The 14,317-nt window shown below is 41.3% G+C and overlaps 1 protein-coding gene across 6 annotated transcripts in view; it reads right to left on the bottom strand.

The window, feature by feature from the left end:
* Window positions 1-2,222: 2,222 nt before the first annotated feature.
* pbx3b (pre-B-cell leukemia homeobox 3b) overlaps window positions 2,223-14,317 on the bottom strand; it is a gene marked incomplete at both ends in the record, with an annotated part of 54,877 nt that continues 42,782 nt past the window's right edge. Inside the window, 8 exons of one of the 6 annotated variants that reach the window (XM_079222689.1) lie at window positions 2,223-2,315; window positions 3,855-3,944; window positions 4,777-4,889; window positions 6,020-6,185; window positions 10,030-10,059; window positions 10,854-10,989; window positions 12,048-12,238; window positions 13,238-13,479. In XM_079222689.1, the coding sequence (XP_079078815.1) occupies window positions 2,223-2,315; window positions 3,855-3,944; window positions 4,777-4,889; window positions 6,020-6,185; window positions 10,030-10,059; window positions 10,854-10,989; window positions 12,048-12,238; window positions 13,238-13,479 (1,061 nt within the window). Of the gene's footprint in view, window positions 2,316-3,854; window positions 3,945-4,776; window positions 4,890-5,351; window positions 5,430-6,019; window positions 6,186-10,029; window positions 10,060-10,832; window positions 10,990-12,047; window positions 12,239-13,237; window positions 13,480-14,317 lie in introns of those variants that run through there. The other 5 variants (XM_079222690.1, XM_079222691.1, XM_079222692.1 and 2 more) reach the window with 5 other exon arrangements.

Here is a 14,317-nt window from a genome sequence, read left to right as displayed (position 1 = left end):
CACACACACACACACACTCAGAGAGAACTTTAAATTAGCTGTGGTGGTATAGCACACTGTGATTCAGTGGTGTTTAAACTCAGAAATCCATGACTGAGAGACACAAACACTGGACTCGAGCCTGAGGAGGAAGACAGAAATGAAGAACTTGACTGAGAAAATGAGAATAAATGGATATCAATCTCCATGTGGAATTGGTAACCAATGATCCATTAAGGCAGCCTTTCCACAACAGACAGACAAAAAAGGCGGAATTAGAAGTGCCTGACATTTCAGTTAATTGCGCTAACCATGTCAGCTCCACAGTAGCTGCAAACCAGGTTAAGTCTCAACCTTCTATTCTCCATATAAAGCAGGAGCAAAGGCCTTGTGCAGGGCATATAAATGCAGGGATCACTGCGTGCAAATGATGCATACATTACTTTAAATATTGGAATGAATTTACCTTTTGATGAATGATGAAATAAAGCAAATGTAAATAAGCACATTAGAATTTCTTAAAAACATGAACATACATGACGTTTAATCATTGAAAAAGGGGCCGAAACAAATATGAGACAGCAGATGCACAGGCTTAAATTAATTGGCAGTCTGTGAAGGAGACAAGTGTTGAGCCTCTCCCACTGACTCAACAAAAGAAAGCACAACTTGCTGTCATGAAAGCAAAAGGTTTATTCATGTTTGAAATTACACAACTACCACAAGAAAGACTTTTCAGTCCAGGGTGTAGTCTGGTTAGAAAGTAACACTAAACATCTTTAATACATTAGAATCACTGCCACAAATCATTTTTCATGACTTTTTCAGTTTCAGAATCACATACAATAGAAAAGAGAGAAAACAAGTTTTGAACCCTGTTGAACAGAGCTGGAAATGTACAGTTCTGAATACTGAAACCTCTATGCATTACAGTTTTTATAGTGATTTTTTTCTCTTTTTTTTGCATGATTTAGTAACAAGATGAGCAACATTCAAAATGTTTTTTTCTTCTTCAATATTTACAACAGTTTTACTGTTTGGTGTTAATTTATCAACAATGTTCATCGCACCGCCTCTTAAAAGCCACAGACCAACAACTTCTTCTTCAACCCCCCCCCACCCCGTCTCGTTCTCATGGTATTAATATTGTTATCATTTTCATTTTTTATTTTTGTCATTTTACGTTGCAGTACAGCAACAGCATTTTATTAAAAGATTAAAATATACATTAGATTACATAGAGGATGTAGAGTTTACAGTGTCACAGGATGTAATCAAAATAACTACAAAAACATTAAATAAGGGCAAAAGAAACTATGGTGGCGATATTGTTTAGAGGTAGTAAGTGAGCACTCTAAGCTACAGAAATGTTGGAAATTATTGTTTTTTTGTGAATTTGAATGAGGTAATAAAGCTGTGTTTTGATTTGTGGAATGTATAATTACTCTTGAGCTATATTATGTACAACTTTTCCTGTGTAACGGGGCCTGCTCCTGTGTGCCATGGATGATATACTGTGTGTTGATAAGCAGTACAAAAAAAATGTTTACATATGTACATACTAAACATCAAATGATAAAATATGGAATGCTGTCATGTTATAGTCAAGCAATCAATTATACTTCTTTATGTTCCAGAGTTTGAATAGCCATTTCCTTCTACTAATGTACACGGCTGTAAGGCAAAAATAAATCTTGAAAGTAACTACAAAGCTGCCATTGAGCTGTCAACAGTAGCATTGTTGAGTTGCTGGACAAGATTGCAAGCACATTACAGTCAAAGAAACAGCTGGTTTAATATATGTATTGTAAGAACTGAATGAGAACCCAATTATCAAAATGGGAGTAGTAATTAAAGCAGGAATCAAATAAATGGCTGCATTTAAAATGTCAAATTAAATGTGAAAGTGTCATCCAGTACTTTAAGTTCAGAGGAGCTAATTATCCTGAAAGTTTACTGAGTGTCATCTCAGAGCCATTTTCCGTTTGTACATGTGTGCTTACCCCTACGACAAACAAATAAGAGCATGGTGATTACATCTCATTTATGGAGACAGAAATAAAACACTGAACGATCAGGAAACACTGCGTGTTAATTATGGAGGATGTCATTTGTGTGGCAAATCTTAAGGTACTGGACAAACCAATCTGTTGTGAAAAGTTTTTTTTTTTTTTCCGGATATCCTCTGCAGTCAGTGAAAAGAGTCCATGCCCAGCTTGAGGCGAAGATGCATTAATAACGGATCAATTCGAGGTATCGGAGTGCACACTTCCGGGTCCTTCTGTCGGAGATGTCACAGAAGACGAAGTCGCTGCATCTTGCCATCCCCCATTAGCCTGGGACACAAATGGAAAAGGTTGAGATTACAATCACATTCTCTGCAATATGAGCTTGGTACATTTTCATCCCCAAAATGGAACGCAACACAAACTAGATCCTGGTTGCACTAATGTGTCAGCTGATAAACATGTTTTACATGTTTTTGCATTAAAGTAGCATCAGCATCTTGGAAACACATTTGTCTCGTGTCCCGACCAATAGGAGCAGTCCCCGGAATCAGTGTCTAAGCAGATTTCGGCAGCGGCCGACAGCTTGTCGCTACATATTCTCCTGTCAGTCAAGAAGAGGGAGGGCTCGGGCTGGGTGAGGTGGGGGGAGCTGAGTGAAAGTGACAGGGCAGGGTCTCTCCAAGAGAGCCAGTCTTAGCCAGCCTGACTTTGCTTTGCTCCAGGCATGACCTAGCCTTTACTGGATCCCTCTACGTCACCACCAACAAAGCTAAAGGTTAGTCTATGCTAATATATCTATGTGGAACTTCAAGGTTTGTTGCTACAATATAGGAGCTTTGCCACAATTTGACTTATATACAAAATACAAAAATATTGTATTTATTACGATATTTTGTTTCCGATTCTCTCTCGTCTTGGTTGCTCAGTGCCGTCAGTTGCTGTTTTAGCAGGGATCATGCTGAGCTCTGGTGAGCCAGTAGGCACAGGTCTCCACGGCGCATGGAAGTGAGAAACCTTGTGAGAAAGTGAAAAACGCTTGATCCTGGTAGGAGCTGACATGTCTAAAGAGCTTATAGCACTACGGCTTCAGCAAAGCCATCATGACACCAAAAGCAATGAATGCTGGCAACAGCCCCCACCATTTGTTTACATAAAATGTGTTGATTCTTTTTTTTTTTGCATAAATATATCAAAAATGTTATTCAAGTAACACTGCTGTAAAGCTCATACCTTATTTTTGATACTTGAGTTTTAAATAATATTAGACTGTAAATATGCATGCTTTTTTCCCAACAGGCATAACAGTGTGAAGAGAACAAATACTGAGCTTCTGTTATAGTGCAGAGAGGGAGAGAGAGAGAGTCTGATACCATTTCTCTCTCTTTTTCTTTCTTTTCATCCTCTCTCATCAACGGAATTACTCTTTACTCTGATGGCCTCAGATTGTGAGCTGCTTTACAAAAAGGAGCCATATCATGCTTCATCAGCAAAGATGGAATTCATGTGTGGAAAAGGCTGCAGGGATCACATGTTCATATTTTATCATGGAGATAAGGCTATGAAATATACTGTGAAGCATTTCAAAACAGCTAAATGCAACAGATACCATGTGGAGAAAAAAAAGTGCCTCTTTTGGTTTGAGTCACACAAAGTATTAAAATATGTTTATTAAAGTAAAGCTGTAGATTGCTCTGCAATGTGTTTTATTAAAGGCAACTTGCATTCATATCAGGTGACAAAGTGACACGATGCTAGGTCTGCTTTGAGAAAACATATCTGCCAAATAAAATGTACCATACCTTCATTAGATATAATAAATAGGATATCAAATATAACCGGGCAGCAACCGTTAAAAGCTGTACTTACAGTTAACCCATGTGGACTATACATTGTGTTCCCCCCAAGCGCATCATTGTATCCTGCCGTCTGACTGATAACATGGCGCAGGGTATCCACCTGAGGGGACAGACAAGGTGGACAAGCTGGTCAACTCGGTGTCTCAAAGCAGGTGAACACTAACTGTAAACATGCTCGGTGAAGCAACAGATACTGACTAGTGTGAAATCACAAAGGGAATCCTGAGACGGCACATTTGTAACGCAGCTAATAGATTTTCTAATGAAACAGCAAAGGCATACTGACATTACAAGCATGCTCAAAACTACTACAGTTTAAATACTGGCTATGGAATAATAAACAAAGGTTTTCATGACAATCATATAATGATATGCTATGTATGGTTTAACTTTCATTTTAACTTTTAATCATGTGTAAGCATAGATGTTTGTTTGTTTTTTACACGCGTGTCAGTTGTGCAGCTGTGTTAAATTTACAAAATGAAAGACATCCACAACAGACAATAACAAGATGAGACAGGAAGATAGGAATATAAAATACAGGAAAAAAGGGGAGAACACAGTAGCAAATAACCCAATACCAACCCAAGAGTTCAAGTCAAAGCCAAATGCATTCACAAAATGTTTTACTTAAGGTGTTTGGAATAGTAACCAGGAAATTGCTTTGCGGCATGATAGCAGTGGGGTGGGATTATATTTTGGCTGCCAAAATATTCCATCCAAAGCGAAATAGTCAGTAAACGCTTTAGTCAATCTGAGGTTAGAGAAGGCCTCGCTGTGGTAATTTGAAACTGCCCCTCGTATGAGCAGCGTGTTTTCTATATTTGGTTGAATGTGCTTCAGACTGCACTGTGGATGGCTCAGTACACAGGCAAGACAAGGACAGCTCTCTGCACTGGTAGTCAGGAACTGTCCCCGATTGTTGATCCTACCTGTGACTGTACATTGGCTCCGACTTGTGCCCCTTGGTAAGAATCCCCATTCAGACTCTGCATGCTCAAGAACATGTCCCCAGAGTTTGGGAGGTTAAAAGAACCTGAAGAACCTGGAAAGGGAGGATGTAAGTAGCTGAATACATGAGAAGGCTATAAAGGGAAAGCACAGGCACACACACACACAAACAATGCAGACACACACACACACACACACACCACGCACGTGTCTGCAGACACAGACCCAACTCAAGCAGACAAATACACTGAAGAAAGACTCCTATAAAGCAGGCAACTACGAGGTGGAGGAGAGAAAGGAAGGGAAGCAAAGAAACAAACAGAAGAGGAAGATATGCAGAAGAACTGAAGAGGATTTTTTTTTTTTTTACAAATGCAGTCGACACAAATGAAATGAAAATCACACGACACAAGGGGGAAAGGTGGCCAGTTCTATATGTGGTTGGTCGCTTAAGCTCCCAATTGTTCCACATCACCTACTTCCAATCTAACGTTGGCAGGGAGGTATCACATGGTAAATGACAAGGACAATAAGAAGCTTATGAAAAGACCAGTACCAGTAAACATGTTGGTTAAAAGAGTGTTTTTGCTCTCTGCAGAATCCAGCTGAAACTCTTCATCTTTCATCTGGAATCCTGGGTGCAAGAAAAAGGGACCACTTCATAAGCTTACCACATCCGGACGCAGGTCAACCTAGTCCAAACTCAGCATTACATTACTCATTAAACTGGACTAAACATGCCCTCCTGGCTTCCTCTTTTTATGTGACTCTCATTCAATATGAACTGCATATAATGCCCTTTTGATACAATGCTATTACTTTAGGGTAAAATGCTCCCAGCAATTATGTGTCATTTTATTTAGCACAAAAAAGCACTACCATCCAGTGGGACTACATACATTACAAATGACAGGAAGTTGACAGAAAGTCAAGGGAAAACAAATCCCACTGGCATCCTTCTGAATTCTTGTTTTTTCTTTATTTTTATTTTGCCAAAAATACATGTGTTCTCGGTTCACAAGTCAGGAACGCTCTCTTTATGCATGAGTTTGCTTGGCATCAACTGTCTTATAGACAGGAGACACTGTGATCCCCAAGCTGGGAGCAGAGCCTGTCACTCTTGCCTGTGTGAATCGTGCATGAGAGAGTGAGGCAGGTAGGCAGCAGGTTAAGGGCTGAGATAGAGGGCAGATCTTTTTCTTGTCTATATGCAGGAGTGCCTACCAGAGTTAGGTGTGGTAGGGGAGTTGGCCTGGCTGTTCTGCACTGCAGCGGCTGCAGCGTGTGCTGCATTTACAGCAGTCTTGGCGGCATACAGGTTGGCTTCTTCCTGAAACTTGCCGATATTTTTCTTGTACCGGATCCTTTTGTTGCCAAACCAGTTGGATACCTGTGTGGTAGAGCAGAGGAGGAGGAGCAGAGGAGTCAGACGTCAAGCAGCCACGACACCGTGCACTGAGCAGTGTGATTGTTTCAAGATGTCATGTTTGGGTCCATCAAGTACCCAATTCCCAGCCCCTGCAGTAATGTCCGCCGGGTACACAAGCTAATTAAGCCATAATCAGGAGCCACTTGTGTCTTCTCATGGATGGGAGCATGACATGCTCTCAGTTCTGTCTCCTGACAAAACTAAAACACAAGGGGCTCCTTTTGCACAGACACTTAAGTCAATGTATGATATATATATATATATATATATATATATATCTATCTATCTCATATCAGGGATGACATGATACAAATCAACATTTCTCTGTAAAATATATACATTTTTACCCTTTAAAGAATGCTCACTGATTCCAGATCAGTGAGTCAAGATGATTGACACTTTATGCAAATACAGTGACAATTACTCAATTTAAGTGATTCAATATTTATAGGGAAAAGTAATATAAGGTAGCATGTAACATTTCACATTAACAGAAAAAAAAGGAAAATGTATATCTGTGCTAAATATTTATATAAAAATAGGATTAAAGCATGCATATCACTTTATAGTCTAATAAACAATCTGCTTTAATTAATGGCTGGCCTAGGTAGCTGCTCAAAACATTAAAAACGGCAATGAAACACCTCTGTTTGTTTGTGTTTGTGTATACATGCATGCTCAGTGATCCTGAAAGCAACTTATGTTTGTAATTATCAAAAACAAGAGTTAGAAGGTGAAGATCTGCAGACATGTGAAACAGTAAACACAGACTATCAGGTCATTCAGTGTTAATTGATGTGTTAAAGAAGAGAGACATATTTTACCAAATTTAAATCTAACTCTGAAGGCAGGAGGAAGAATTTAATTTAAATAAATGTCTTAAAGTCACATTTAGAACAGTCGGAAATGCTCATTTTGTTGAATCAGTCAGACGCTGGAAAGTTGTATGAGGAGTGAACCGTATGTGTGAATGCTGGCTCTGCAATAACAGTGGAATAATAATGACATGATGCTTGTTTTTAATGGTTCTATAAATTAGAGTGTCTTGTCGCTGGGCTGCTGCTCCCCTTTCAGGCCCTGCAGCCCACGGCTGGACCAGCCAAAGAGCAGCTGCCCCTAATGACGCTTTATTTAATTTCCACCCATGTGCTTAAATTTTAATATCCCCAGCAGCCCGCCAATGCTGTGGTGTAAAAAACTGACTGGATTTGCAGGACATCAGATCATTTCCATCCTGCACGTCTCTGTGCTCTAAATCTTTAATATCTAGGCAATTAAAATTAATGACCATTCAGGCGAGGCCCACTGTTGGCAGGGTTTTCTTGACATCAATTGTTTGATGGGTTTACCTAGAGGTTAAACTAACAAGCAAGGTTTAATTGGAAGCAATGAAAGCCCTGGCCATCATCCTTTTTACTTAACCTGCTTATAGTCGATTGTAGGGCCAAAGCCAAGGCAACGTTCTCGCTCTTTTAGACAGCTCGCAAAGTGCCTACAAACCCTTCGAAATCATAAAAAAATGTTTTCAAAAGCTCATCAGTCTGTTTAATTTAACAAAATGTTCATGCAAACAGTGTATTACACATAACTGTATGTATTAAAATGGCAGATGGGGTGTTTGCACATATTTGTATCATTAAGTCTGAAAGTTGACAGTGGTAGAATACTTTTTTTTTTAACCAATCATCACAGTGATACATGTAAATACTACAGTTTTATATTAAAATAGGATAATTGCACAAGTTAGGTACAGTTGAAAAATAAACTTGAATCTGTAGTATCTGAATATGAAGTGTGTTATGACTGTATTCTGCCACTATATGGTGTTACAAGCCTAAGTCTTCAAATCCTTACGTTACACCACCCTTCTCAGCTCGAGCACATTTCTCTCCTGCCCACTGAACTCTGGCTCCAGTGATTCTCGGGTTCAGCTAAATATTGAACAAATGCACGGCACTGTACGGTGTGGAGCACAACCCAATCTACAGAACTAATTCCCTTTTATCTTGTGGCAGGCCATGCATTCAATTGACTCCTATGTGTGGTGAGAGCCAGGTTGTGAGATTGAATTACCTGACATCAGCAGCCTCAAAGGCAGCAATTGTATAATGACCATGCAGGCTCCTTGCAAGAACACGATACCGCTGCCTTCATTGCTGCCCACTGGAGCTGTGGTTAATAATTCAAACTATTTCACCCTATTTCAGGTCAATGCTCCTCGTAAGTCAATGTAATGCAATGCACAATCTGTCTATGATCTCAATATATCTGAGATTACAATGCCTGAAGCTTTAAATACAAATACAAAGGTGGTCTCACTAGCTGTGATACCATCAATTATACAAGCCACATTAATAATGAATAAGAGCTCAAGTCTTAGCTTCTCTAAATTCACTACGATCTGAAATATTGAAAAGACTCAGAAGAAAAATGAAAGCAATGTAAACGAGTCTCTGCAGAGGAATCTGGAACCATTCACACACATTATTTCAAATATGACCTCGGTAAACCCTGACACAAACCACAGGCATCCAATCCCATGCCTTAATTCAGGAGCCCAGCTCAGCTCATGCAGAGTGACAGAGGGAATAAGACGGCGTCCTGTCTTTACAGAGCCACTTGGGTAATCGTAGCAATGCTCATTGTACTTTCAGGGTTCAATATTAAACAAATCAGACACACTGGCATTTCTTTTTTTTTTTGTTCAAGGTTATCATTGCAGCATTTAGATACAACTAAAAAGCTGGATGTGAGCTGCATGGATCTCCTGAGGTAAAGAGGCTTTGCTCTCAGGGAAGACGACTGCATCACTTGCATTTTCAATGATCCCTGCTGAAATTATGTTGGGTGTTTCGTCAGCGATGATGTATCAAGCAAAGCTGCGGACTGATATTGGCATACCATTCACGACGGATGGTTTTTACTTAATGAACTGCTTGTGCAATCAACAAAGCCCGCAAAAAGGATTTTGTGGGTGTTTGAGAAATGACTTATCCGAGCCCTCAGAGTGGGCCCAGCGAGCGGTTTGCGACTCTGAAAGGCCAAGGCACGGTGAGGGATAACACACTTACGGCGCACTCGGCTTCATGTCGAGCCTCCGACTTTGTTACTCACTTAAAATGAGCCAAAGCACTAAGAATAAGTCAATAAGAATGTCTGCCGTGGCCTCCGCCGGTCGAGGAGTACGCCACTAATGGGGCCTGAGATGAGTTCAAGTGAATTTTTAAAAGCCCTCTAATTTCTGCATACACTGATTTGTTCTCATGGGAACTGGAACGGTGGCCTGTTTTTGCGAGGCACTCGAAAAACAGAGTGGAGCTCCATTTGAGAGGCTCGGTGGCCATTTCTTTAACCGCTATAAAGCACACAGCGATCACGGGGTGGGCGGGGGTTTGGAGGTTGAATAATCTCAGAGCGCAGTTTGAAATATTCAAAAGACCACACAATTAGTCAACGCTCTACAACAAACATAACAAAAATAAATCATGTGGTAAACAATAGCCAAAAAGTAAAGTTGTATGTGACACATTTGTACACACATAATATGGTGAGGACATGGGTGTAGCTTAAAAACTCAAAGTCAATCAAAAATACTTCTTGTGTGACTTGAAGGTGGGATGTAAATGCTGCTTATCCACTCTTTTAAAAACAACTTGAAATACTGCTATTCATGATAACATTAGCATTGATCCAGTAGTGTGAAGGAGGGAGGTTCTGTGCAGTGCAACACTGTGAGGCTATTACATACATAAACAAAAGAGTTACAAAAAATGAAAACAGTGGATCAGGAGAAGTTATGACATACCTGTGATACTGTGATGGTGCTTCCCACCCCCTGAAGGCAAAAAAGAATGGGCTTTTACAGTATCTGACTCTTCATGACTATACTCAATATACCCCTCAACACCCCCTCCCCACACAGAAAAAAACACCGCAGATTATTGTATAGATTCATGTTTCTGTGATATAGTGTCTCATGAGGACAACCATAGAACAATAGAGTATCAAAAAAATCTAGATAGTAGTCACAATCATAGCAGAAAAAACGAGAGCACAGGATAATAATACTGTGGATGTGGGGGTTAGGTGTGAGAGATATTGCCTTCAGGTTTACCCAACAAGGAGGCTCTACTATATATCAAGTGGGAAAGTCTAAAATATAACTGTGAATTAGCAGAGTCCTGCAAGGTCACAGCAAACATACAAATAGATAGCCAGTCTCATCGAGTGTTTTGAAGCACCAGACTTTAACTGCTTTTCTTAACGTAATGGATGATGCCATTTTTCTTCCCAGCCTATGACCTGAGTGACTGACCAGGCAACAGAGAGAGCACACATGGTGGATGGCAATGAGAGGGGGAAATGGCAGGGGACCCAGCGTTGGGGCGGCTAAGGAAGGACAGCATAGTGCTTTGATTGAGGCCAAGATGATATAGGCCTTCCCTCCCTGTGGCCATGCTCTGACTGACTGGGACCAGCCTTGACTGAAGCATCATTAGGCAGCCACAATGTCAAGGTTAGCTAAGGACATTGTGTCTTGGTGGTGTGACCTACGGTAACTATCCCTCTAGGCTTTAGCCTTTCCCACCCTGATTACCAACCAGCTACTGTTAGGTGAGCACTACCCACCTGGGAAACTGTGATGCTGCACTTCTTCGCCAGCTCCTCTTTAGCCTCCTCACTTGGATATGGGTTGCTGAGGTGCGAGTAGAAATATTCGTTCAAAATTTCCGTCGCCTGCTTGCTGAAGTTTCTCCTTTTCCGCCTGAGTGAGGAGCAAAACAAGAGAAAGGCAGAGCACGGCCATTAGCAAGACCAGCATTAACTCATCCATTTGGATTGCGCAAATTGCACAATCAATCTCACACATAAACGGTGAAAATAATGAGGAATGGGCTCTAAGGGCCCTCAGGAGCAGAATATCGTGTCCTGCTCCAAGAGTCTCGTCAACACACAGAAGTACAGACTCTGACCAATAAACTGACAAGCCCATACACACACACACACACACACAGACAAACAAACACACGCAGTCACAAAACACATACAATGTTTAATTTGGTCTGTTGGTCTCCAATCTCCAGTCCAAGCGTGTAATGTGTAGAGTTTAGTGCAGCGGATGGGTGGGCTTTGTGATGGAGCGCAAAGCCCAGTCGGAGTGCATCTCGGTACATTATAGAAATCATGGCATGCACAGTTGAGCATTGTTCCTGAAGTGCCACAGCCCCAGGGCTCTCCAGTAGAAACAAGCAAACTCTAACTAGATCTGGGTCCCCTTCCCTCCCAAGGGCACTACTTATCATGTTGTTGAGCATTTGCTTATTTTGCCTTGTTTACTGCGCTTCACCAAGGCAGTGGGCAAGCAAATGTGCTTCCACTTGGCTTGTTTGGCCCAAACTTGTGCCGCTCTCTGCTGAGTGCCCACAATGCACCACACTGTTAGTGATTAGAGTAAATCCACAACACCTGCTGATGACCTCCCCTCCATCCATTACACATGGGTCAGCCCACATTTCATTTAGACTTAACTGTTCTCAGGTGTGGGGCCATGATTGTCTTGACAATGGATAATGCATGGGACATGGACATAATTAAAATCATGCATTTCTGCAGTGCTCATTACTGTGTGCTGTGCCAGAAAAGTGAGAGGAAAAACAAACTTCTGACCTGCACACAGTCTAAAACTGACCTTGCGCACTAAATGTGCTTATATGGGTCATACGGAAGTTTCTAGATACCAAACACACACACACACACACACACACACACACACACACACACACATCTAAATATATATAAAACAACACTACACAATCCACTGACCTGGCATCAAGGAATCTGGAGCGCAGGATCATGACAGCCTCACAGGTGCTCTGTTTCAGTTGCATCTGGATGGAGCTGAATTTACGGTGGATGATTCCCACCATGCGCTCAATCTCTTTGGGAGAGATGGGCCGCGTGCGAGACTGTTCCCTCAGCAGGTTCATCACATGGGTAGTGAATTCGTTGCATGCCTGCCAAGTGACAGAGAGACACAACGTGCAGCCAAGAGTTCTGTAAATGTCCCAAGTCACAGCAGTGAACTTACAAAAGCTCTTTGACAGATATTCTAAAGTTGTGTACATTTTTCATATCTCTTTTTGTTAAAAGCTTAAACAGAGTCCGGTGTTTGTATATTATTTGTGTCTTTGATGACATAATAGGTGAAGTCATCTTTGAATATAAATGCAGATTTGCAATTTGGCTTGGCCCTAATGCAGAGCGAATTCAAACAGCTTTTCGTTAAACCAGTAGTTCATACATGATTAATTAGAATAACTAATTTACGTAGTGCACACTTCAGCTCATTACTCTGAGCAAAATTCGTTAAGTATTTACATTTAGATAATTAAAACGTGGAAACACCCTTAAGAAAGATGCATTTACTCCAGGCGAAGTGTTGTGTGCCCCTGCGTACCCACCTCCTCTCTCAGAGAGCACGGAGTAAATTAGTCTAATTTACCTCACTGGCTTGCTGAGGCATCACTATTACACCTTCTATTTTCGCCCATAATGCCTGTGTTTAATGGCAGGCTCAAAGTGCTCGGTGAAGGAGCTGATCATACTTTCATTTAACACAGAGGACTAAGGCTCTCCTTTTGGATCTCTATAATCAGCTACAACACAGTGAATGAAACTGATATTTTTTTTCCCAAACTGAGAACATATTCTCCCCATCAAGCATATTCCCTGCTTTTTTCTTGGTGATGCAGGGAATATGCTGTTCTGGATGTTCTACATGGATGTGCAGTGTGAACCTCATAGGTCTATTTGAATGCCAACTGAAATGCTAAATAGCTGGTGGGAGTCACATGGTTATTTAAACCTTTTTTAATGGTAAAAAAAATAAAAAGATTGACGTTATTCTCATTTTCTTGGAGGTAGTAGTGTGGTATTTCAAGCCAAACCAAAAAAAATTAATCCTGTCGCTGTTCTTGGGACGTTTTAACCTCAGGATTACAAAGTCTCCTCACCTGTTCGTATTTCTCCAGCTCCGTGTGGTAGATCTGTCTGATCTGGGTGAGTTTGGCTCTGTAGTCGGAATGTTCAATGGAGTTGTCGGCCGCCCCTCCGGAGGCCGCGGCTGCAGCTGCGGCGGCCGCAGATCCGCCACCTTTCTCTGGTCCTGCCACGCCCTCTGCCAGCAGCATGTTGTCCAAACGCATGAGCTGGGGGTCTGGGGGGTCCTCCTCCTGGGCACCACGGATGCTGAGACCTGCAGTAACACACAAACAGGAACACAGGGTCAACTAATGCCATCCAGGGACAGTAACACAAGAACAATGATAAATAGAACTGATGAAATAGGCCCAAACTGAATTGTTAAGAGCAATTAAAAGCGTTATGTCTGCGTAGTCTGCTTTAGTATAGTGTGATGATTCCCCTGCAGGTATGAACTGGGTGCCTGTTGTGTATGTGTTGTGCTCCTGTCGCCCATGTCTACGCCTGTTCTCTTTTATTTACACACTGCGCTGCACAATATGTGTACGGGAAGGCTGACATGACAGCAACATCCATAAACTGACAAATGCTCAATGGTGAAGTGGCACTTCTACACTGCGAAAGGATGCTAAACAGAAAACCATACCTCTAGTGAGTGTCTCTGTCTTTGACACAGTGAATGCTGGAAACTCCAAAAAGTAACCTCATTTCTATTTGCTTATACAGTTTGAATCTTGTATAATTTTACTATCCTGATTTTGCAATATTCTGAGAAGTAATAAAAATGTGCTGGTGAAGTAAAAATCTACATACAGCAAAATGAGTGTGGAGCCAATTGTATGTGAATTCTGTCTTCGCTCTCAGACCCTGCTGTTTATTTCCTCTGGTTTTCTGTCTCTCCGGTCTGTCAGCAAGTCCTAATCACCCAGCAGATAGCATACATGCTCACCTTGATGCATTCGCAATGTACCCACAATGCCAGGCATTACATAGAATAAACAAACAAAAGAACACTGCGGGTCAGAACTACAACAAAAGCAAGCTCGAGCAATCCACTCTAATAAGTGGATACAAATGTGGCTCAATGGGCAGTAAATACTGAGTGGCTACTC

Source organism: Taurulus bubalis, assembly GCF_910589615.1.
Source record: "Taurulus bubalis genome assembly, chromosome: 8".
NCBI lineage: Eukaryota > Metazoa > Chordata > Actinopteri > Perciformes > Cottidae > Taurulus > Taurulus bubalis.
Note: the sequence above shows the minus strand (reverse complement) of the source record. Positions and strands in the feature narration are given on the sequence as shown.